Source organism: Ahaetulla prasina, chromosome 10 (genome assembly GCF_028640845.1).
Source record: "Ahaetulla prasina isolate Xishuangbanna chromosome 10, ASM2864084v1, whole genome shotgun sequence".
NCBI lineage: Eukaryota > Metazoa > Chordata > Lepidosauria > Squamata > Colubridae > Ahaetulla > Ahaetulla prasina.
Genome location: NC_080548.1, coordinates 22,468,437 through 22,494,512, shown reverse-complemented (window position 1 = coordinate 22,494,512; position 26,076 = coordinate 22,468,437). Strand labels below are relative to the sequence as shown.

The 26,076-nt window shown below is 43.3% G+C and overlaps 1 protein-coding gene across 1 annotated transcript in view; it reads left to right on the top strand.

The window, feature by feature from the left end:
• The window catches only part of LOC131204282 (synaptophysin-like protein 1), a 44,720-nt gene that overhangs the window by 6,124 nt on the left and 12,520 nt on the right, over positions 1 to 26,076 (top strand). Inside the window, exons 2-4 of the mRNA XM_058195386.1 lie at positions 16,150 to 16,268; positions 19,968 to 20,178; positions 24,360 to 24,548. Coding sequence (XP_058051369.1) covers positions 16,150 to 16,268; positions 19,968 to 20,178; positions 24,360 to 24,548 — 519 coding nt within the window. The remainder of the gene's footprint in view (positions 1 to 16,149; positions 16,269 to 19,967; positions 20,179 to 24,359; positions 24,549 to 26,076) is intronic.

Below are 26,076 nucleotides of genomic sequence, written 5' to 3'. Positions count from 1 at the left end.
CAAGACCCGGAGGCCGGATCTGGCCCACGGGGTGCTTAGATCTGGCCCGCGGGGCCGCCCTGGAGAAAGCGAAAGACCGGCCCACAGTGCCTCTGCCGGCAAAAAAGGAGTTTGGGAAGTCTGCACGCGACCCTCCCGAGCTCTGTTTTCGCTGGCAGAGGGTTGCAAGAGGCCGTTGCAGCCAAAGATGGAGCTCGGAAGCCTGTTTTTGCTGGCAGAGCGAAAACAGGTGCCCCCGACATGAGTGACATTCAGCTGGCCACACCCATCTCAGCCCCCCAAGGTCAAACACAATCCTGATGCAGCCCTCAATGAAATTGAGTTTTATACCCCTGGTATAGAGGTAGACTGTGAATCAGATGTTATGGGACTGTTCTGGCTAGCAAGGGAGGGCTTTGTCTTTGTGTTGTAAAGAAAAACTATATAATGAGGAGAATTTAAAATACAGCTTGGCTAGAGAAAGTTGCTTTCAGTTTTTCTTTCTAGGTGAGAGTTTGCCTGTATTTTTGCTACGGGGTGGAAATGGGAGAGGCCTAATTAGAAGCACATTAGAAGTGGGAGATGTTTCCTGTCCAGGGAGCGTTTGCATCTTGGCAGGGAAAGATCTTAAAACATTTTTAGATGAATACACGATCCATTAAATCAGTATCATGATTTAGAGCCCAACACGAGTAAAACAGCTCTAAATCATGATACTGATTTAATGAATACTGATTTACCATTGGGTTAGTGTTCTGACCTTTATTTTATTATTAACTGTAAGGGAGGGGATTAAAAACACTGAACAGGAAACGGAAGACAGAGTGGTTTGATAGCATTTTTACTCTGCTTTCCATGAGTTTTTGTTCTTCATCAAATCTCATGTGCGTAAAAAACAAGTCACGCCATAGCAGGAAGCTTGTTTGAGCTGGGCTTGTATTGTTTCACTCCTGCAGGGTAACTGATTAGATATGGGTGGCGATCCCCAGTTGTTTGGGGCTCCATGGGTGAAGCACAATTTTTTTTCACACTTGAGGTCTTCGCCTCTTGAAATTATAAACTGCATCAACAGTTGATGGTACCAGGCAAAAATGCATTTAGTGTGGGATTCAATTTTATTTCTGAGTCTTGTCATGTATTTGCAACGGTGCAGTGGTTAGACTGCAGTATTGCCGGCTAACTCTGCTCACGTTGCCAGGAGTTTGATTCCTTCTGCTCAAGGTTGACTCAGCCTTTCATCCTTCCAAGGTCGATAAAATGAGGGCCCAGATTGTTGGGGGCAATATGCTGACTCTGTAAACTGCTTAGACAGTGCTGTAGAGCCTTGTGAAGTGATATATAAGTCTAAGGGCTATTGTCACATATGAGGTTACAATCTGGCAGCAATTTACAGAATTAACAGAGTAGGAAGGGACCCTGGAGGTCTTCTATTCCAACCCCCTGTTCAAGCAAGAGATCTATACCACTCCAGAGAAATGGCTGTTCAACCTCTTCTAAAATAATCTCCAGCATTGAACACCCACAACTTCTGAAGGCAAGCCATTCCACTAATTAATTGTTCTAATTAATTAATTGCTGTCAGGGGTAAACACTCCTGGATTATAACTCACCAGCGGTGACCACCAGTGACAGAAATAACAAAGTGTGATCTAAAACATCTGGAGGCAGAGTTCAGCTTAGTGTTTGTTCAAACTTGACAACTTGGAAGATGTACTGTGTGGACTTCAGCTCCCAGAATTCCCCAGCCAGGAGGAGTTTTACACCGAGTTAAACCATTTGGAAAGGACTAGGGCTGGGTGGTATATCTCTGCTCGGTGCTTCTGGCCATTTCAGCATAGTTCTTCTGAAATCCAGACATGGTTCAACAGGCTTTCCTTCTTCTGAAATATGATTCATTATTTTCAGGCCCATTGATTTTCAGTGGGATTAAATATGAGTGATGTAGTCTGCATCCAAACCATTATATAAGTGATGTAAGTCACTTTTTTCAGTGCTGTGGTAACTTTGATCACCGAAGTGTTGTAAGTTGAGGACTACCTCCGTTCTTAAATATTTTGAACAAATACTCCAATGCTTTTGATGCTCGCCTCCCTAAAAGTCCCATTTATGACATCAAAACCAAATGCTTCAGATCCTAATTTGAAGCCACTTCCATTGCGTTGGTACAGTTTACTGTGTCTTGGTGCCAGCCCTACTACATATAGTCCTTGAATTATGGCCATGATGGATTCTACCCATTACAGTCGAAAATCGGGATGACTATTAAGCGAATTGCCTCACTTAATGGCCCTGTTATCTCTGTTTTCCCCAATGCATTTCTTAAATGAACATATGGTCATTAAGAGGAGCCTGTCATACCTAATGAGTGGGAAAGACACAGGGAGACCTAGTGCAAGCACACGCCCACCTGTCTTGGGCCTCCCCCCCCCCCCCCGTGCCCTGAGATACCCATGCTCCACTTCCCACACCTTGGGATCCCCACAGCCACTGGGGCCTCTCCACTCCTCCAGTTACAAGTCAGGGATTGCTCACTTACTTTTCGAAGATCTTGAGAGATCAGGAATTCCAGAAAGGGAAGGAGGGCAGGCTGTTCTTTTAGTGGGCTACTTCAGGGGTCTGCAACCTTAAACACTCAAAGAGCCATTTGGACCTGTTTCCCACAGAAAAAAAAAACCCGGGAGCCACAAAACCCTTTCCGTGCCTGACTACTGAGCAGCCACAAAACTAGCATATGTAGTTGAATTAAACGTTCTGTTTTCTTCTGAAACTTTTCTTTTCTAGGATTTATCCATGGTTGGCCTACCATGGGTTGAAAAGCTCAATAAATCGTATGCCAGCGGGTGTCGCACATTGGTGGTTGTGACACATATTTTGAGTGACAGGGAGCTGCAGAAGAGGGGTGAAAGAGCCACATGCGGCTCCAGAGCCTCAGGTTGCTGACCCCTTGGCTAGTTGTAGGAAATGACCAGTCTGGATCATTTCAGAGTCTCTACACCCATGTAAGAAACCTAGGTCCAGCCCCCCCCCCTTGAAGTCCATTAACAATTATCTTATGGCCAGTCTGCCTTTGACCATCAGTAGCTCAGTTTCTAGTGTATATGTCCTAGCATGAAATAAATTTATATTTTTGAACTCTGTCCTGGCTTCTGACTTCTTGTACCGGGCACCAGATGGCACAATCTCACAGGGCCAGAATCTCTCAGGTCAGACAGGTGGCCATATACATTGGGCAGACAGGCAGATAGATAGCCAGCACAGATTCTGTGTCTGCACTTGGGAGTTTGAAGAGCAAGCTCAAAAGACATTGCTTCAGTAGAATAGAATAGAATGGAATGGAATGGAATAGAATGGAATTTTTTATTGGCCAAGTGTGATTGGACATACAAGGAATTTGTCTTTGGTATGTAAGCTCTCAGTGTACATAAAAAGAAACATAAAACATACGTTCGTCAAGAATCATAAGATACAACACTTAGTGATAGTCATGGGATACTACTAAGCAATCAAATCATACTTGGAAGCAATAAAAATAATGTACCGTATTTTTTTGAGTATAAGACGTACCTTTTTCCCCCTAAAAAGAGGGGGGAAATCTAGGTGCGTCTTATACTCTGAATATAGCCCCACCCAGCTTCTCAAACGGGGGTTTCAGAGGCTGAAAGAAGCTTCAGAAAAGAAGACCCCAAACAGAGCTTCAGAGGCTTTTTTTCTGAAGTTCTCTTTTGGAGGCTTTCAGAGGCAGAAAAAAGTTTTTTTCTGAAACAGAGTTTCAGAGGCAGAAAAAAAAGGCAAGAAAAAGCAAGGCACAGAGCTCACAACCAAGGAACCTGTTGCTAAAATTCACTTCTGGGAACAGTTGATTGGGGGTATTTTGGAGGCCAATCTACCTGCCAATCAGCTTTTTTACTTATTCTCCTCTCCAAAAACTAAGGTGCGTCTTATACTCCGAAAAATACAGTAAGTTGTGTAAAGATACAAGCAACATGGATATAGCCATAAGTGGGAAGAGATAGATACTAGTAAGGATGAGAAGAAGAATAGTAATATGGTCTAAGTAGTTAAACTGACAGTATTGTGGGAATTAGTTGTTTAGCAGAGTGGGGAAAAAACTGTCCTTGTGTCTTGTTGTTCTGGTGTGCAGAGCCCTATTGCCAGTGGTGGGATTCAGCCAGTTCGCACATATTCGGGAGAACCAGTTGTTAACTTTCTAAGCAGTTCAGAGAACCAATTGTTGGAAGAAATCTTTTTTTTTTCCATTTTACGGGGCTAATCCTGTAAGGAAAGCAGGAAGGAAACATTCTGGTGTTGTTTCTAGCCTAATCTTTATTGCCCTGCTTACAGAAACTGCCTCTCAGGTTAAACCTTATTACATTGTAACAGTTTAGGTCAGTGGTTCTCAACCTTTATAGTGCTGCGATCCCTTTAATACAATTCCCCACAATGTGGCGACCCCTTTAATACAATTCCCCACGATGTGGCAACCCCAACTGCAAATTTATTTTCATTTTGAATTTATTGCGCCTGAAGCCGTATTGGCTAGCGATCTGAACTGCTTGTGATTGCCTTGAGGACGGAGGCATTAAAGCGGAGACTCCTCCCCTTTTAAGTTTATCGCGCCTGAAGCCAGATTAGGCTAGCGATTGGGAGTGATTGCAGCTGGCTTGAGAGGGAGACATCAGAGCAAAGATTTCTCTCTTTTTTAATTCATCGCGCGTGAAGCCGAATTCAGCTAGCGATTTGAAGAGCCTGCAGCTGGCTTGTGGAGTCAACCATTGGAGCGCGATTCTTCGACTCGCAAGTATACTTCCCATGTTTCCGATGGTCTTAGGCAACCCCTGGTAAATCGTCATTCGACCCCCAATGGGGTCGCGACCCACAGGTTGAGAACCGCTGGTTTAGGTGAAGTGCCCATCCATGTGAGTGACATTGAGTTGGCCATGCCCACATGGTCACATGACCATGGAGCCATGCCTACCCAGTTGGTCATTAGGTCAGAGAACCAGTTCTTAAATTATTTGAATCCCACCACTGCCTATAGCGTAGAAATGCCTGGGAGAAGAAAACCCAAGAAAATCGATGATTCTGAGATGACGACATCTCCCACATGAAAATGTTGAGCAAGATGGTTCCAAGAGCATAATGTAAGAATAATTTTGCTAGATGAGGCCTCCAGGCAAGCATTTCCTTTCTCTCAATTGACCAACCAGAGGCCTCTCTGGCTGCTGGCAATGGAGAGAGAGAGAGCGAGAAAGAGAAAGAAATCCTTCTTCTGTTATTCTTCGCTTGGTAACCGATATTTGGAAGCCTGCAGCCCTCAACATGGATTGAGTGTCACAAATATTTTAACCATTTCTGAAATAGAAAGCGTTCGAGTTTTGCATGATTTGGGTTGCTCTCCGCTGCCCTTTTCCCAGTTATATTTGATCCTTTTTCCTTTTTTTAAGGTTTGGCAAAGAGAACTATTCAGGATTATGTATGCACTGTAGATTTGTGGGTGTATCCTACAATGTAAGAGCATTATCTTGGCATTTTTATTCTTAATCCCTTCCCTAATGATCCCCAGTATGGAATTTGCTTCTTCTAACAACTACTGCATTGAGCTGATTCCTTAACTGAGCTGCCCACTGTGACCCCAATATCATTTTCCTGGCTTGTTAGAGATAGTTCAGACCCCACAATCCCTTGTTCTCACCCGAATGTTATTGACTTTACACTTAAACTGAATTTGCTGTTGGGTGATCCTCTCCAGCTCTTCACAATTATAGTTGACTTCCCCACTCTGAATAAAAGCAGTCCTCAACTTATGGCCACAATTGGGACCAGAATTTCCATTGCTAAGCAAGGAGGTTGTGAAGTGAGTTGTGTCCAATTTTACAACCTTTTTTTTTTTGCCATAATTGTTAAGTGAATCATTTTAGATGTTAAGTGAATCTGACTTTCCCCCATTGCTTTGCTTGTCAGAAGATGGCTGGATAGGTTAGAAATAGCGATGATATGACCATGGGACCGTAGGACATGACCAGGCTGAGCCCGAGGGAGGAGTCAAATGCGTCATCAGTCTCGAGTCCCTTTGCATTCACAACAAGTCCGGCCCACCTTAAATTCCTTTGACTCGTTATCTATCACCGATTTGCTTGGACCGTTAGTAGCTCAGATTCTTGTAGCAAACTTAAGCTTGCAATAAACCTTTGCATTCATTTGAACTGCTCGGATTTCCTGATTTCCCGCTCTTGAGAAAGAGTGGGAAATCAGGACATCTTGACAAAGAGCGGGAAATCTTGACAGCAAAGCTGGCTGGGGAATTCTGGGAGTTGAAGTCCGCCAGGCTTAAAGTTGCCAAGGTTGGAGACCCCTGGTCTAAACATTTGGCAGGAATATCCACCGTGAACAGCTCAAAGGTAAACAACGGAATTCTTCAGGCTTTTAATAAAATAAAAGTTGACATCTACAGGATTTCATCTGGCATTCCAAGCATACCAAAGGAAGGAATGGATGTGGATGCAGCTATTATTCATGGACTCCTTTACATTTTCAGCTATATAAAGGTGGGCTCACACATTGCATAAATCGCCAAGGCAACCTTAACAGGTCCTTTGAACCCAAGTATTTTGATTTGTAAATCATAGCTTATGACAGTGGTATGTACAATCCCAGTTACTGACATACATTGTTTTATTGCCACTTCATAAATATATTGGGTTGGGGTTTTTTTTACAAGATCCTTTGCCAGTAAAAAGATTACAACTTCTGGATGGTTAGCATTGTTTAGCAATAAAGCGTTTTAATTAAGGTACATACATTGTTTTAGTCATAATGCTATTGCACACTTAATAGACTACAGTATAATATAAATATAACTTGTTTGCCCAATGGGAAACCAAAACATTTATGTGACTCGGCTTATAGTGATATTGCTTTATTGCAGTTGTCTGGAACCGAACCCACAATATTTCTGTGGTACACCCGTACATATTTAGGATCCCACAATCCTAAAAGTTTTATCCAAAAACTTTCTACTATTGACCTCACCCCATTCCTAAGAGGACCATAAGGGGCGTGCATAAGCGCATAAACGTGCCTACCGTTCCTGTCGTATTGTTTTTCTTTTCTTCTTTCTATATATATGCTTATACCTCCTTATATTTACTCATATATGTTTATATACTATATAATCTTTTGTATGATTCCTACATATATTGTTGTTACAAAATAAAATAAAAAAAATATTGTTGATTTGTTCCAGCAAACTACAGGTCAATAATAATTTGTTGAATGGATCGGCTGCCCAACTCTTAGTGATTCTGGGTGTTTTACAATGGTTAAAACATTTTTAAAAACAGAGGCTAATACAAAAAACCCCCACAAAAATATCACAAGACAAAGGAACAATGGTGGCAAAGAAAATAAACCCAGAGGGAATATAGAGGAAGAAAGGAGTATTAATTGTTCTCTTCAAACGTTGTGTTTTCTTTTAAAGACATTCACCTAAAGCAGCAGGCTGCGAAAAAATTATTTGCATTTTTTATATTGCACTAAATCAGGGGTCCTCAAACTATGGCCCCTGGGCCGGATATGTGCAATGAATGTTTGTGTTGCTGCAGAGAATCTCCCCCTTTGGGTTGGAGGGGGGCAGAAATTCTTTTTTTTTTATTATTTCTTTTTGTCACAACAGTATGCACAAACAATTGTCATAGCTAGAACAACATATTTTGAAGAAAATATATACATATGTGTAAAAAATATGCATCAACTATATCAAATTGATATGATAAAGGGAACAATAGGACAGGAACGGTAGGCACTTTTGTGCTCTTATGCACGCCCCTTATAGTCCTCTTAGGAATGGGGTGAGATCTTTGACAGGGAGGGGGTCATCAGTTAGGTAATGTCCATCAAGTTTGTACTTGATGTTAGGGTTCTTTTTTCCAATATGTAAGACTGAGCATTTGCTGGTTGATATTTGGAGTTGCCAAGTTTTAGACCAATCGGAAATTAAGTCAAGGTCTTCTTGAAGGGTAGAAGTATTATTAGTGGTATTAAATAGTTTGACATTGTCAGCAAAGAGAACACAATAACTTGAGATGAGGTCGCAGAGATCATTTATGTATAGTATGAAGAGCGTTGGTCCAAGAACACTACCTTGGGGAACGCCACTTTTGACAGGAACAGGATTAGATATAGCGTTGTCAATTTTGACCACTTGTTGTCTGTTTGACAGGAAGGCATTTATCCAATTGTGAAGAGGTCCCGAAATGTACTACTGAATCAAAAGCTTTGCAGAAGTCTATGTAGATTGCATCTATTGTTTTTCCTTGATCAAGGTTGGTAGTCCTACTGCTTCAGCCTCCTGATGCGGGGCTTTGGGTGAAGGCTGGAGGGAAGTGCCGCTGGTGGCGAAGAGCCGGAGGGCCTCGTTCCAGTGGGACAGCATCATGGCCTGGAATTGGCTGACCATCTCAGCCCGCTGAGCCTCCAGGCCTTGCACTCCCACAGGTCTTCCCTCTGCTTGGAAAGCCTATGCTCATAGTCCTCAATGTGGTGTTTCTGCTGGGCCTCTTTCTTGGTCAGATCCAATTTGAACTGAGCTGTTTTGCCAACTCTTTCTCATGGTGGCTGCTTAGCTCCAACAACTGCTTCCTTTTGGGGACCTAAGGAGGCCAAAGCAAGCAGGGGAAGAGTTTCTGGGAGGGGAGGGGCGAGTAGAGGTTGGCAAGGTGCCCCTTGATGCGAGTGACATCAAGTTGGTCATATTAGTGGTCCACAGATTTAAAATTATGAATTTAGTGGTCCCTGAGGTCCAAAAGGTTGGTGACCCCCTGACCTAAATTACTATTCTAGGGGACCAGTCTGCCTTTTCTAAAAATGAACTTTTCTTTAAATTCTTGGGCTTTTTTTTTTTATGATAGATCATTTTGTTTATTTTATTTATTTATAGATCTTTTTGCATGCTACGCTGGATGACTCCAGGGAGAGAATAATATATTTTTTAAAAATGAAATTAATAATAATAATAGCATAACGTAGTTTATGACACTGTCTTTGATTGTAAGCCCAAATTAATTTTTAAAATAGATCTGGGGCAGATGCAGCAGGGATGCAGGATGTTCTGTGTTTCCTCCTGTGCTCTGAAGCCTTTTGTTCCCCCCAAAAAAAGATTTCAGAAAGAATGAAACCAAGAGATATTTGCTTAGGTGAGTTCTTATATGCAGGTAATCCTTGACCTGCAACCACAATTGAGCCCCAAATCTCTTTTGCTAAGCGAGACATTTGTTAAGTGAATTTTGTCCCACTTAATGCCCTTTCTTGCCACACTTGTTAAGTGAATCCCCGCAGTTGTTAAATTAGTAACACGGTTGTTAAGTGAATCAGGCTTCCCTATTGACTTTTCTTGTAGGAAGGTCACAAAAAAGGGATTGCATAATAGAATAGAATAGAATAGAATAGAATAGAATAGAATAGAATAGAATAGAATAGAATAGAATAGAATAGAATAGAATAGAATAGAATAGAACAGAATAGAACAGAACAGAACAGAACAGAACAGAATTTTTATTGGCCAAGTGTGATTGGACACACAAGGAATTTGTCTTGGTGCATATGCTCTCAGTGTACATAAAAGAAAAGATACGTTCATCAAGGTACAACATTTACAACACAATTGATGGTCAGTATATCAATATAAATCATAAGGATTGCCAGCAACAAGTTATAGTCATACAGTCATAAATGGAAAGAGATTGGTGATGGGAACTATGAGAAGATTAATAGTAGTGCAGATTCAGTAAATAGTTTGACAGTGTTGATGGAATTATTTGTTTAGCAGAGTGATGGCCTTCGGGAAAAAACTGTTCTTGTGTCTAGTTGTTCTGGTGTGCAGTGCTCTATAGCGTCGTTTTGAGGGTAGGAGTTGAAACAGTTTATGTCCAGGATGCGAGGGGTCTGTAAATATTTTCACGGCCCTCTTCTTGATTCTTGCAGTATACAGGTCCTCAATGGAAGGCAGGTTGGTAGCAATTATTTTTTCTGCAGTTCTAATTATCCTCTGAAGTCTGATAACCCAGGCACACTGCAACCATCATAAATACAAGTCAGTGACCAATTGGATCATGTGAACATGGGGATGGGTCAATGGTCGTAAGTGTGAAAAATGTCACTTTTTTCCCAATGCCGTTTGTAACTTTGAACGGTCGCTAAATGAACTGTTGTAAGTCGGGGACTATCTGTAGAAATTGTAGATTTAGAAGTCCCTCTAATGGTATTTAGAACTGCAGAACTGAAGAAAAAACAATGGCTACCAACCTGCCTTTCCTTGAGGACCTGTATAGTGCACGAGTCAAGAAGAGGGCTGTGAAAATATTTACAGATCCCTCACATCCTGGACATAAATTGTTTCAACTCCTACTCTCAAAACGATGCTATAGAGCACTGCACACCAGAACAACTAGAAACAAGGACAGTTTTCCCCCGAATGCCATCACTCTGCTAAACAATTAATTCCCACAACACTTGTCAAATTAACTACTAAGACAGTATTACTATTCTTCTCATCCTTACTAGTACCTATCTCTTCCCACTTATGGCTATATCCAGTGATGGGATTCAAGTAATTTAACAACCGGTTCTCTGCCCTAATGATTTCTTCCACAATCAGTTTGCCAAACTGCTCAGAAATTTAACAACCGCTTCTCCCGAAGTGGTGCGAACTGGCTGAATCCCACCACTGGCTATATCCATGTTGCTTCTATCTTTACAAATTATATTGTTTTATTGTTTGCTAGTATGATCTGATTAGCATCCTATGGCTATCACGAAGTGTTGTTTCGTATGATTCTTGGCGAATATATTTTATTTTTTAAAATTTTTAATTTTTTAATTTAATTTAATTTTTCCTTTTATGTACACCGAGAGCGTATGCACCAAAGACAAATTCCTTGTGTGTCCAATCACACTTGACCAATAAAGAATTGTATTATTCTATTCTACATGGGGCTCCCCTTGAGGAGCACCCGGAGGCTCCAGTTAGTTCAGAATGCGGCTGCGCGGGTGATAGAGGGAGCCCGTCGTGACTCCCATGTGACACCCCTCCTGCGCAGACTGCATTGGCTACCTGTGGCCTTCCGGGTGCGCTTCAAGGTTTTGGTAACTATCTTCAAAGCGCTCCATGGCATAGGGCTGGGTTATTTACGGGACCGCCTGCTGCTACCGAATACCTCTCACCGACCCGTGCGCTCTCACAGAGAGGGACTCCTCAGGGTGCCGTCAGCTAGGCAGTGCCGGCTGGCGACGCCCAGGGGAAGGGCCTTCTCTGTGGGGGCTTCCACCCTCTGGAACGAACTTCCCCCAGGACTTCGTCAGCTTCCTGACCTCCGAACCTTCCGCTGCGAGCTTAAAACACATCTATTTATCTGCGCAGGACTGGATTAGATTTTAAAATTTAAATTGGTTTTAAATGGGTGTCGTGTCCCACTCCTCCGCTGACGGCTGGGTCCGGGAAATCCGAATCAGGCTTGCCTCTGCAGCTCTGCCCAAAGTCCTAGCAAAGTCCTCAGAGCAGGCAGGAGACCAGTAAGTGACTTCAGCAAGATAAGTTTGACTTTTGCCTGACTCAGAGACTGCCAGAAAGTAGCTCCTTTATATAGGCCATGGGGTGTGGCTCCATGACTCAGCACTCATTAAGGCCTGCCCCTCCCTTCCCTCTGTTGCCTCCGCCTCTCCAATCTTCTGATGCGAGGGTCACTCCAATCAGCTGTTCTTGGGAGTAAACCCTCCTCAGGCTCACCTGCTGTGGATGAGGGGGAGGGGTCTAGCTGCTCCGTTTGCCTGGGCATGGAGTCAGGGCTGGGGGAGGGAGATGCTCCTTCTTCTGCAGTTTGTGTGGGCATGGAGCCAGGACTTGGGCCGGAAGGCATACATTCCTCAGTGTTGGGGAGCAGGTAAGAAGGCCCCGGCTGCTCTGAGGGCGGGCAAGACACAACAATGGGTTTTATTATATATATTGTTATTTTTAATTATTTGGCCATTTCTAATAAGTTTTTTAAATGATGTTTTATTTTGTATTTATATGTATATTTTTATTTGGCTGTGAACTGCCCTGAGTCCCTAGGGAGAGAGGGCGGTATAAAAATACGAAAAATAAATAAATAAATAAATAAATAAATAAATAAATATTCTACTCTATTCTAATTTCAGGGCTATTCACAGAAAACGTGGGTGGGTCCTTAGACCTCCCTACGTGGAAATTTCTAGGTTTGCTAGTCTGACGTGTGATCATCCAAATGGACCTTTTGCTTTTCCACGAGTTTTGCAGCCCAAGGTGTGGTTGGTTGTGTTCGATTTCAGCGCTTCTATTCACATTGGGTAATAATTGTGCAAGCCTGTGGTGGAGAGAGGAAGTTTGTAATAGTACGATGATATCAACACAAACAGGGAAAATTCTTCTCTTACCTTCTCCCTTTAATCCGTAGCACATCTCGAGTGGAGATACAAGACCATGAGCCGTTCCTGGGTTGACTCATTCAACTTTCCATTGTTCTTTGGTTTCCCTTCACAGTTTTAATTCCAAATTACAACCTTTTGGGGGGGGAGGGAAGATTTTTGTGCTAAGCAATAGCTGAAGCCAGTTGTAAAATGTTGCACAACAGGTTCCTGGCTTTAAGTATGATCGTTACTTAGGGAAGGGGCAGGCTAAGATGTTGAAATCGCAACCTTGGCTTTTCTTTATAGGAATGAAATGTGAGTTTCAGGAACTTCTGGATCTAATCTCACAAATTTAAAATGAAAACGAGTTCGGACTGTATTGCGCAATCCAGTAGCAATCGGGGCAGGTAGTTTGGAGAACCGGTAGCAAAAATCCATGCCCCTCCCCCCCCACCACCCACACCTCGCTGTTCCTCTTCTCTGTCCCTGAAGCTCTTGGGGGTGATATAGCTGCAAACGGCCTTAAATGACTGCCGCGGCGCTTCAAAGGGCCGCACTACAGCTGATCTGCACTGTAGGTGGCTAGTAGACCGGTGCCTCTATTTTTAAAGAAGGTAGACGGTACGCTCCCAAAAAAAGGCAATTAGTAAACCGGTGCCTCTATTTTTAAAGAAGGTAGATGGTGCGCTCCCAAAAAAAGGCAATTAGTAAACCGGTGCCTCTATTTTTAAAGAAGGTAGACGGTGCGCTCCCAAAAAAAGGCAATTAGTAAACCGGTGCCTCTATTTTTAAAGAAAGTAGACCGGTGCACTCCCAAAAAAAGGCAATTAGTAAACCGGTGCCTCTATTTTTAAAGAAAGTAGACCGGTGCACTCCCAAAAAAGGCAAGTGGACCAGTATGGCTCTGCTTGATTACAGCAAGCCTGGTAGACTGGTATGTTTCCTGATTAGAAAAAAGAAATTTTTTGGTCAAAAAGCTCACAATGACTCTGAAAGAATTGAACAGAAATGGGCTGGAAGCCAGATTGGGTGAGGTGCAGCTGCTTTTACATTGTGTGTGAGTTGTGTTGTGTTGTTGTGTGTGTGTGTAAAGTGTGAAAGTTGGTTTTTGGTACCTCTTATTGTTTTGTATACTTTGTTTATTATTTTTATTATTTATTGTTATTGGCCACGCCCACCCAGTCATCTGACCACCAAGCCACACCCACCAATTAAGCCACGCCCACAGACTCGGCAGGGAAAATTTTTAGATTTCACCCTTAGGGGAAAGGTACTACATGGGGAACCAAGGAAAAGTGCAATGAAGCCTTTTTGGTCATTTAAAGCAGCCATGTCGTCTCCCAAGCTCACCGGAAGAAAACATGGCTGCTTTAGCCATTTGAAGAGAGGTGCTTTATTTATTTATTTATTTATTTATTCGTATTTGTATACCGCCCTATCTCCCGAAGGACTCAGGGCGGTTCACAGGCAAGTAAAAACATATATGTACAAATTAAAATAACCATTAAAAAACTTATTCTAAAAGCCAAATTATTAAAAATAGTATAAATATTAAAACCAATTAAAACCACTATAAATTTAAAATCTAGTCCAGTCCTGCGCAGATGAATAAATGTGTTTTAAGCTCGCGACAGAAGGTTCGGAGGTCCGGAAGTTGACGGAGTCCTGGGGGGAGTTCGTTCCAGAGGGTGGGAGCCCCCACAGAGAAGGCCCTTCCCCTGGGCGTCGCCAGACGACACTGCCTAGCTGACGGCACCCTGAGGAGTCCCTCTCTGTGAGAGCGCACGGGTCGGTGAGAGGTATTCGGTAGCAGTAGGCGGTCCCGTAAGTAACCCGGCCCTATGCCATGGAGCGCTTTAAAGGTGGTTACCAAAACCTTGAAGCGCACCCGGAAGGCCACAGGTAGCCAGTGCAGTCTGCGCAGGATAGGTGTCATACGGGAGCCACGAGGGGCTCCCTCTATAACCCGCGCAGCCGCATTCTGAACTAACTGCAGTCTCCGGATGCCCTTCAAGGGGAGCCCCATGTAGAGAGCATTGCAGTAATCCAGGCGAGACGTCACGAGGGCGTGAGTGACCGTGCATAGGGCATCCCGGTCTAGAAAGGGGCGCAACTGGCGCACCAGGCGAACCTGGTGAAAAGCTCTCCTGGAGACGGCCGTCAAATGATCTTTGAAAAGTGTTTCAAAGACCTCTTTGGATTTGCACAGCCTTAGTCAACGGGAGACTGTTTTCTGGGTGTTACTCTTTATAGTGGAAGAGGTGACATCGTTTGCAGTCAATCTGAGTAGATTGGCCTGCCTTAACTGGCATGTAGTTTTGACTGTGTCTTTAAGAGCACTGGAAAACCTAGGACAGGGGTGTCAAACTCACGGTGTCATGGCGGCATCATGTGACACATCGGGCCTTTTTTTTCCCCTTCACTAAAATGGGCATGGGCGTGGCTAGCTTGTGACGCATCTGATGCATGACCTAGAACCGTGATGGTTAACTTTTTTGTCGTTGTGTGCCGAAAGTATGCGCATGCGACAGCACGCATAGGTGCCCGCACCCATAATGCAATGCGTGTGTGACCCCCCCTCCCCACGACCTCCCACACATGCTCGCGTGACCCACCCCACCCCATTTTCAGCCTAGCAGGCCTCCCTGCAGCCTCTTTGGGCCCAAGAGTCTGCAGGGAACGCCTGCTAGGCCCAAAACAGGCCATGGGGGAGATGCGGTGACCCCCCTCCCTCCCTCTCCACGCATGCACATGTGGGTCCCGCCCCCCGCACATGCACATGTGTCTCCCACATGCCACCACGCATGCGAGGCAGAGACCCCAAAATCAGCTAGCTGGTGGGAGGCGCGCACGCATGCAGGATGTAGCTGAGCTGGCCGACGGCTCGTGTGCCTGCAGAGAGGTCACGCCATAGGTTCGCCATCACGGACCTAGGAGATAAATTGGACTAAAAGACAAGTCTCTTTTATCAGTGATAGGAACTCCATGCTCTGCGTCTTACAAACCAAACTCACTTCACACGGTAGTCGTTATGGGAAAAATAGGAGGAGGAATATATTTACCGCATTGAGTTGTTTATAAAAATCTTACAGATGGGGTATAGATAACATAAATAAAATTAAAATTGCATTGGGTTTGCTAAGGGCTTTGATAACATCTTCCGCAATTTGAGCATTATTTTCTTCCTTGTCATGCTGCAAACATTAATATTTTGCCTCAAATTTTAATACAGTGGCACCTTGGTACTCCACTGCTTTGAAACACATCAAATTTAGTACTTAATGCATTTTGACCCCAAAAAAATTTCTCAATACTCATTGTTTGTTTGGTACTCAACACACAAGCTACAACTTGTCGATGTCAGCTTCCTTGTGACTCATTACATTATTCCTTACGAGAAAAAATCGTTTGGTGTTCATCGTTTTGGGTACTCGCCATGCTTCCCAGAACCAATAACAATAAGTACCGAAGTACCACTGTATATTTTTTTTGGGGGGGGGAAGAGGCATAAATTATGGGGTGAATCCAGCCATTGGAACTTATATCTTAACCATGTGCAAACCTCATCAGTTTGCCAAACTATGCAAGGTATGAATCCACTCCCTGCTCTCTTGAAGTTCTTAAGAGATCTCTGCTGAAGTGTGATTCAAGGGATGGGTCTCTAACCAAACTTTTCAAAGACCTGAAGTTTGCCTCTGTCTCCGGAAAACATGATTAACCTGTCACTTCCCTCCCCCCCTCAATTTCTCATAGATATTCTCCATTTTTGCCTTCGCTACTTGTGGCGGATACAGTGGGAAAACATCTATATTGCTCACCTGCAAAAGTGGCCACAATATCACATGGAGCAAGGATTTCTTCTATCCTTTCAGGTGAGAACATTTAAACTTTTTAAAATCCACCTGGTTGTTCTTTGGTGTATCTGCCTGCGATCAAGAAAACATTATTGTGGAAGATGACAGTGTAAAGGTAATAGCAGGGGTAGTCAACCTTTTTATACCTCCTGCCCACTTTTGTATCTCTGTTAGGAGTAACATTTTTTAACCGCCTACCGGTTCCACAGTAATGTGCCATGTATCGTCGTCTGCGCATGCCTCTCGCACATCGTGGATTGGGTTTGGGGGGGGCGCCAGCTACCAGCTCTGCTTGTCTGTTACAGATGGGTGGTGTAGGGGGAGATGCGCGAGCTATTCTGGGACGAGGCTCTTTTGTTTGCGGTCGCACAGCGCCATTTAGTTTCACTTACGTAACGTGAACTAAACTGATGCGCGGGTGATACAACTAGTATATTTTCAGAAATTTAAATTGTCACGGGGAATTTTATGAAAACCTAATGAAAATGTTTTTAAATAATGCTATGAAAATTTTTTAAAAAGTCAATTAAATTGAAAAAAAAAAGGAAAGTGCTTCAGTATCGGATAAAACCCCTACCGCCCACCGTGAAATATGGAACGCCCACTAGTGGGCAGTAGGGATCAGGTTGACTACTATTGGGTAATAGCATCGAGTTAGAGGCATTGGGCCAGTCCTGCCCTTTCCAGCAATCTGCCTTGTATGGTTGCTGTTGGGGGAAAAAATTGGAGGTTGGTTAAGCCATCTGGAGTTCCTGGTGGAAAGACAGGATCTGAATCAAATAAATGAGCGAATAAATATTTTTGTTGGAGAGGTTGCAGTAATCAGGACACACATGGTTACAATATCCTGTGGCAGCTGAATATTTGGAAATAATTCTCAAACTCAGTTGCACAGCTCCCCCCCCCCCCAAAAAAAAGAATGCAAGTGTAACTTCGGGTCAAATATTAGAAAAATGACTGATTTGAAACAAAAGGATTTAATTTGGAGGAAGTAATGAGAGAAGGGAAAGAAGGGGAGAAAAAACTGATTAATGATTAGAGTTTAGGGCGAAGGGTAAGACTAGTTATATAATAGAAATAAAGAAAAGGAAATAGAGAGAAAGAATATGATGGCAAAAAGTGAAACATATAAAGTGTGTTGGAAGATAACTAAAAGCTGTATGAATTTGGAACTTGGCCAATACTCTGTTCAGAAAAAATGCATGTTGGTTTGTGTGTGTTTGTTAAAAAATAAAAACCTTTTTAAAAAAAAAGGAAGTGTAACTTTTATCATCCATTTTCAAACACTTTTTAGCAAGCTTTTTCCTCGTGGCTGGTTTCTGTGGAAAGCATTTGGTATTGGGGAAAACATTGCTTCCGATCTTTTTGTTCCCAAGTGGCTGAGTACTAGTACTATGCAGGGAGTCCTCACTACTTGTTCAGCGACCACTCAAAGTTGTGACACTGCGGGAACGAGAGGGACTTAACAACTGGTCTTCAAAGTTCTGGCCATTACACCATCTCCATGATTTGGGCACTTAAACAACGGTTGTGGTACATTACAATCACATGATTGCCTTTAGTACCTTCCCTGCCATCTTCCCATAAGCAAAGTCAGTGGGGAAGCCAGCAGGTCACAAGCCACTTTGATAAGACCCCCCCAAATTCTCTGTATTTGTGTAGTGTTATGCCATCCATTCCCCTGGGCTCCCAGCACTCTTCATGGCCCCCAGGCCCGTCAGTGTCGGCTGGCGGCCCCCAGGGGAAGGGCCTTCTCTGTGGGAGCACCTACTTTCTGGAACGAACTTCCCCCCAGTTTACGCCAATTGCCTGACCTTCGGACCTTTCGCCGGGAACTGAAAACTTATTTATTTATCCAAGCGGGACTGGCCTGATTTTTTAAATGCTAAATTTTTTAAATTCTTAAATCTTAAATTTTAATTGTATTTTATTGGGTATTTTATATGGTCAATTGGACGGTTTTAATTTCGGCCTTTTTGGAATAAGTTTTTTAATTGTTATTTTAGTGTGTATATAAATTGTTTTAATGCAGGCTGTACACCGCCCTGAGTCCTTCGGGAGAAGGGCGGTATAAAAGTTTAATTAATTAATTAAATAAATAAATAAATAAATAAATAAATAAATAAATAAATAAATGATGCCATCTATTCCCCTGGCATAAGGGGTAAAATGCTCCCAGTTCGGACCAGATCCCTCGATCCGGTAGCGATGGTGGCGGGTAGTTCGGAGAACCGGTAGCAAAAATCCCTAATGCCCCCCCACCAACTGAGCCGTGCAATCATCAGAGATTTTTCTTTTTACTTTTCACCACTGCCTGGCATCACTGTGCTCAAGCAGTATTTTAGTACCATCCTTCTCCCTGGCCTCCCCCAGCTTGCATGTGGCCTGTGCAAGCCTCCCACCCACCCCAGTAGCACCCCCTCCCCAACGGCAGGCGTGTGCTCCTTACCTGGGACTTCCACCCTGTCCTGTTTAATGAGCTGCATTTCTTGGGATTAAGATGGCAACCAGGATTGTCATGGCTAAGTGATGCGTTCGTATGATGTGCTTGCTGACATAATTTCTTAGTGACGGCAGTCTTGGTCCCCATTGCCATTGTAACCTGTAACCTGTAACCTGTGTCCTGCCCAAGTATTCTCAGATTTAAATATAAAGTATTCTCAGATTTAAATATAAAATCTTCTGCATAAAAGCACACCTGATCTGAAAACACTTAAAGAAACTTGGATCAGCAAAAAAATTGCTGGAAACGAAGAAGCTTCCCTCTTCGTGGGTACATGTTCTGATAGAAAAGGTGGACATTCCCAGCAAATCAAAATTATGTTGAAATTATGACATGCCCATCACTTTGCAAATCCTGCTCTTGCGTACTCACTTTTGTACCTCTGAGGTAAGTACCGGTATGTAAGTTGCAACCAGAACTTTTCCTTTTGGGGCCTAATGGAAAAAGAACTGGAGAAAAAATTTGGAATTTATACATGTTGACAGCAGCAAGACTCATTGTATGCGCAAAAATGGAAGGACACTTCGATAGCTACCATGGACGATGGTTGCAGAAGTGGGTGGAGTGGAAATGGCCAAAATGACCACTGTGATTAAAGAAAAGAACATAAGTATTTTTGTTTCCACATGGAAACCGCTTCTGAATTTCATGATTGGTGTGGAAAAGAATGTACTTTTTGACTTTGGGTTTTTATAGATTAGATTGATAGATCTTTATAGAAACAGCTTGTTCATGTTATTATGGAAAAACAAAAAACTTTGATTTGATGCTAATGCCTTATTTTAATGCAAAAGAGTCAGAAGTCAATGCTTCTTTTTCTTTTCTTTTCCCTACCTTGGGAGATAGGGCGGTATATAAATATGATTAAATAAATAAATAAATAAATAAAAATACCTTTCCTCACTTCTCTTCCCCCTTTGCCTTCCCTCCTTATTGTTCTTTTATTTACTTTTGTATTTTGTAATACTTAATATGCATCAAGACAAATTCCTTGTGTGTCCAATCACACTTGGCCAATAAAAAATTCTATTCTATTCTATTCTATTCTATTCTATTCTATTCTATTCTATTCTATTCTATTCTATTCTATTCTAGTACTTAATAACTTAATCTTAAAAAATGTTTGAAATAAATTGCAATGTTTGCAACATGACACGCAGACGCAGGCACACGTCAAAGGCATGTAAGTGTCAGCTTTTTCTTCTTGTCACCAGGTTGAACAAAATTTCCTTTGGACCTCTGGAGCCAGGAATAAAATGCAACAATACTTGGCCCTTGCCCAGCTACTTGGTGGGAGATTTCTCCTCCTCGGCGGAGTTTTTCGTCACTTTTTCAGTTCTCGTGTTCCTGTACTGCATCACAGCCTTAATCCTGTACCTCGGTTACATGCACCTGTATCGAGGTGCTGGAAAACTCCCATTGGTTGTAAGTCAACATGATTTGGCTTTTTATGTTGTTTTTCTGTTATTTATAGCACTGGCTGAAAGTATAGCAATAGCACTTAGCTTTATATACTGCTTTACACTGCTTTAAAAACCCACTCTAAGAGGTTTACAGAGTCAGCCTATTGTCCCCAACAATCTGGGTCCTCATTTTACTGACCTCGGAAGGATGGAAGGCTGAGTCAACCTTGAGCTGGTCAAGGTCAAACTGCTGGCAGTTGGCAAAGTTAGCCTGGAATACTGCATTCTAACCACTGAGAGGGAGGGAGGGAGGGAAGGAAGGAAGGAAGGAAGGAAGGAAAATAGCAATAGCACTTAGACTTACGTACCGCTTCATGGTGCTTTAGAGCCCTCTCTAAGCGGTTTACCGAGTCAGCCTATTGTCCCCAACAATTTGGGTCCTCATTTAACCCACCTCGGAAGGATGGAAGGCTGAGTCAACCTTGAGCCTGGTGAGATTTGAACTGCCAAATTGCAGTCAGCTATCAGTCAGTAGAGGTAGCCTGCAGTACTGCACTCTAACCACTGCGCCACCATAGCAATAGCCCTTAGACTTACATACCACTTCACAGTGCTTAACAGCCCTCTCTAAGCGGTTTACAGAGTCAGCCTATTGCCCCCAACAATTTGGCTCCTCATTTCACCCGCCTCGGAAGGATGGAAGGCTGAGTCAACCTTGAGCCTGGTGAGATTCGAACTGCCAAATTGCAGTCCGCAAAAGTAGCCTGCAGTACTGCATTCTAACCACTGCGCCACTGGGGCTCTGCTATGTATATTTCAGGGATGGAAAACAACCATGAGTGCCATCTATCCCTAAGGTTGATTTATAGAGAGTGTAGTTTTGTTTTTACTAATAAAGGAGAATATTTGTATTCTCAGGGTTGACACGAGGGCCAGGGTCCTTGGTGCTCTCTGAGTTTCCTTGCAGACGTTTCATTATGCAAACTAGGTAACAGTTTTATTTTTATTGATTTATTTTTAATTTATATCCCAAGTTTGATATATTTATAAACAATCAAGGCATATGTAATACTCCCTCTTCCTCCTATTTTCCCCCACAAGAATCCTATGAGGTTGATTGGGCTGAGACAGAGGGACTGGCTCAAAGTCACCCAGCTGGCTCTCATGCATAAGGCGGGAATAGTCTCTTTTTGTCAGCCAGCTTTTAAAAGCGAACAAGGCTTCTGCCCTTTGTTGCTGGAAAGGTGGGGGTAATTAAAGCGAACATATGATTATTTAATAGAGGCTGCTTTATTAATCTTGAGCAATCTGTGGCTCAGACTGGTAAGACAGTCTGTTATTAACAGCAGCTGCTTGCAATTACTTCAGGTTCAAGCCCCACCAGGCCCAAGGTTGACTCAGCCTTCCATCCTTTATAAGGTAGGTAAAATGAGGACCCAGATTGTTGGGGGGCAATAAAGTTGACTTTGTATATAATATACAAATGGATGAAGACTATTGCTTAACATAGTGTAAGCCGCCCTGAGTCTTCGGAGAAGGGCGGGATATAAATGCAAATTAAAAAAAAAATATCCAAGGATTTATCATAACTTGCTTTCATCATTCGTTTACCCCCCCCACCCCCACTGAATCGCATGCCTCTTTTTTAAAACCTTCTTTTTAAAAGTACACTTCAAAAGCCTTATTCTAATGGTACTTCTCCAGCACGAATATATAATATGTAATATAACAACAGAGTTGGAAGGGACCTTGGAGGCCTTCTAGTCCAACCCCCTGCCCAGGCAGGAAACCCTACACCATCTCAGTCAGATGGTTATTTCCCTCTATTAGAAGATAAATGCGATAGGGAACACAGTTATTTTGAATAAAAGCAAGAAGCGGGTCAGGTGCAAGTAACCACAGCCGCTTGCAAATAGCTAAAGTCAGCAACTTTATTGCCTATTGCCTATGTTACAAGAATCTCACCAGACTGCTTGCCTTTCACTGGGAATGAGCTGGTAAGGCTCAGTGGTGGGTTCCACTCACCTTCTGTCGTGTCCCACTCCTCCGCTGACGGCCGGGTCAGGGAAATCCGAATCAGGCTTGCCTCTGCAGCTCTGCCCAAAGTCCTAGCAAAGTCCTCAGAGCAGGCAGGAGACCAGTAAGTGACTTCAGCAAGATAAGTTCGACTTTGCCTGACTCAGAGACTGCCAGAAAGCAGATCCTTTATATAGGCCATGGGGTGTGGCTCCATAACTCAGCACTCATTAAGGCCTGCCCCTCCCTTCCTTCTGTTGCCTCCGCCTATCCAATCTTCTGATGCGAGGGTCACTCCAATCAGCTGTTGTTGGAAGTAAACTTTCCTCAGGCTCACATGCTGTGGAGGAGGGGGAGGGGTCTAGCTGCTCCGTTTGCCTGGGCATGGAGCCAGGGCTGGGGCCGAGGGATGCTCCCTCCTCTGCAGCCTGCTTGGGCATGGAGCCAGGGCTGGGACCGGGAGGTGCCCCCTCCTCTGCGGCTTGTCTGGGCATGGAGCCAGGACTGGGGCCGGGAGGCATACATTCCTCCGTGTTCGGGAGCAGATAAGAAGGCCCCGGCTGCGGTGAGAGCGGACAAGACACAACACCTTCGCTACCAGTTCGCTATCGTCTGACTGACCGTGATGACGTCCGGGCGGGTGGGCGGAGACTCCCGCTGCCACTACCGGTTCGCACAAACCAGTAGGAACCCACCATCATGGCTCTTAGAGGAAGTCAAACTTACGCTATTTATTGCTGTGCAAGGACTCCAAGCCTAGGGCCTTGCTTTACTCCACCTTCCACCATAACTGGCAATTCCCCAACAAAAGACTTCTTTTAAAACCCTAAGATTCACTTACCGTATATACTCGAGTATAAGCCGAGTTTTTCAGCACATTTTTTGTGCTGAAAAACGTCCCCTCGGCTTATACTCGGATCTATACGGCTTATACTCCAGTTTTTTTTAAGCCCTCGGCTTATACTCGAGTATATCGGCTTATACTCGAGTTTTTTTCTTTTTCACATTTTACGGACTGAAGCCCTGCCGGTGCAGTGAGAGGCGGGCGGGGAGCCGCCAGCCTTCTCAGCTGAGGAGGAGGGTTTCAACCGGTAGGTGCCTCATTTCCCACCCTCGGCTTATACTCGAGTCCCCAGTTTACCCCAGTTTTTGGAGTAAAATTGGGGACCTCGGCTTATACTCGGATCGGCTTATATTCGAGTATATACGGTACTCACTCTTGGTGAATTTTTTTTAAACGTAGCTTTTCTTTCATCCCTGTCCCTTTTTATTCCATCGTGCAGGACTGGCCTGATGGGTTTTTAAATGGGGTTTTTATTTGGGATTTTATACTTTCTAGCCAAATTCGAATATTTGTTTTTAAATTTGCTTTTTAATTTTTGTATTTCGTTGTTTTATCCTGGCTGTAAACCGCCCTGAGTCCTTCGGGAGAAGGGCGGTATAGAAATTAAATAAACCTAAACCAAACCTAAACCTTGCTCTATGCCTTTTGTGAGTGTGTAGCATCCCAGCCCATGCCTAGGCAGCTGGATGCAATGGAACAGTTAGCTCTGATGCTAAGAAGATGCTAAGGGCCGCGGTGTGGCTCAGGCTGTAAGAAGCCTGTTATTAAAACACAGCTGCCTGCAATTACTGCAGGTTCTAGTCCCACCAGGTCCAAGGTTGACTCAGCCTTCCATCCTTTATAAGGTAGGTAAAATGAGGACCCAGATTGTTGGGGGGGCAATAAGTTGACTTTGTAAATATACAAATAGAATGAGACTATTGCCTTACACACTGTAAGCCGCCCTGAGTCTTCGGAGAAGGGCAGGATATAAATGTAAAAAAACAAAAAAACAAAACAAAACAAACAACAAGAACAGATCCTGCATCCTTCAGAGAAATATCTAACCATAACAGTAAATCTTTCTTCCTCTTTTCTCTTGCTGCTGGATTCCAGGAACTGTGGTGAGTGACATTTTTTCTGTAGATCAAAAGTACATCCTGATCAACAAAGCAGGGCCCGTGATAGATGTTTGCTAGCATGCCCACCCGCTCAAATTTTACATTCAGAAAGTTCTTTGGTCAATCAGTTTTTGATAGATCCCAGAGTTATGACATGGTAAATGTTAGTCCTTGAAATGGTAGAATTGATCTACTTGATCCTTTTTTTTTCTGAAGCCTCTTATTTTTTTCCTCCTTCTCCAGGACTTCATCTTAACAGTCATCATTACTTTCCTGTGGTTGGTGAGCACATCGGCCTGGGCGAAGGCTCTTGTCGATATCAAAGCATCCACCGGACCCAGCATAGTTACCGGAACTGACTATTGTACTACACAGCCTGGGTTTTGCCATTTCAATGATATCAGGAGGATGGGATCCTTGAATGTGTCTGTGGTACGTAGGCAATGTAGTACAAGGGGAGAAGGAACAGGGGGAAGGGGCAGAGAGCTGCCATTGATATGAGACTCTTGGTCAGTCTCTGTTGGAGATAGACTACTAGGCTAATAATATAGCGCAGATTGCATGTTAGCTGAAACTAGCAGTAGGAAGAATTGGAGCTAAACACAAATGGGGAACCTTATCTTATTTTCACTTTTGCTTAATTCTGACCTCCTGTTTTTCACTTTCTGACGATCACATATATCTTCTAAGCAGCAGCTGCTGGGAAAGGAACAGAGAGAAGAATTCTGAATTCAAAAAGGGTGGGGGCTGTTCTTTGAAAGGGTGAGGGGTCCTGGGAAGTGGGCAAAGGGCGCTTCCAGGTACCAGGTGCTTCAGGTTGCCCAGGCGGCTCTAGCTAAACCATCAGAAATAAAAGTTCTCTGTATTTATTTAGGAACATGCCTCTCTGAGGTGTGTTTCGTACTAGAGCATGTTTGGGCATGCTTGAAATTTGAATTCGTACACAACTCTTTAGGACATGGTGAGGAATATGAAAATTGGCTGGGTTTCATAGGCGCAACTTTGAGAACTTTTGTGTTCTAAAATTTTTAGAATAGAATTTTTAGAATAGAATAGAATATAATTTTTTATTGGCCAAGCATGATTGGACACACAAGGAATTTGTCTTAGTGCGTGTGCTGTCAGTGTATATAAAAGAAAAGATATGTTCATCAAGAATCATAAGGTACAACACAATGATAGTCATAGGGTACAAATAAGTAATCAGGAAACAATATCAAATAAATTGTAAGGATACAAGCAACAAAGTTACAGTCATACAGTCATAAGTGGGAGGAGATGGGTCATGGGAACAATGAGAGGATTAATAGTAGTGCAGATTTAGTGAATAGTTTGACAGTGTTGAGGGAATTATTTGTTTAGCAGAGTGATGGCGTTCGGGAAAAACCTGTTCTTGTGTCTAGTTGTTCTGGTGTGCAGTGCTCTATAGCATCGTTTTGAGGGTAGGAGTTGAAACAGTTTATGTCCAAGATGTGAGGGGTCTGTAAATATTTTCACAGCCCTCTTTTTGACTCGTGCAGTATACAGGTCCTCAAGGGAAGGCAGGTTGGTAGCCATTGTTTTTTCTGCAGTTCTAATTATCCCCTGAAGTCTGTGTCTGTCTTGTTGGGTTGCAAAACCAAACCAGACCGTTATGGAGGTGCAGATGACAGACTCGGTAATTCCTCTTTAGAACTGGATCAGCAGCTCCTTGGGCAGTTAGAGCTTTCTGAACTTTTTGGTTTTGGAAAGATGGCGTGAGTTTTGTAGGAAGTACTGTACAAGCAGCCCTCAATTTGTGACCGGTCACTTAGTGACAATTTTAAGTTATGATTGACCCCCCCAACCCCAAAAGGTACTTATTCTCCAGTTTCAAAGTTCCTCTGCCCCTGTAGGCACTTAGTTGCATTTCAGGCAAAGCTGGCTGAGGAACTCTGTGAGTTGAAGTCCACAAGTCTTAAAAGAGCCAAGTTTGCAGACC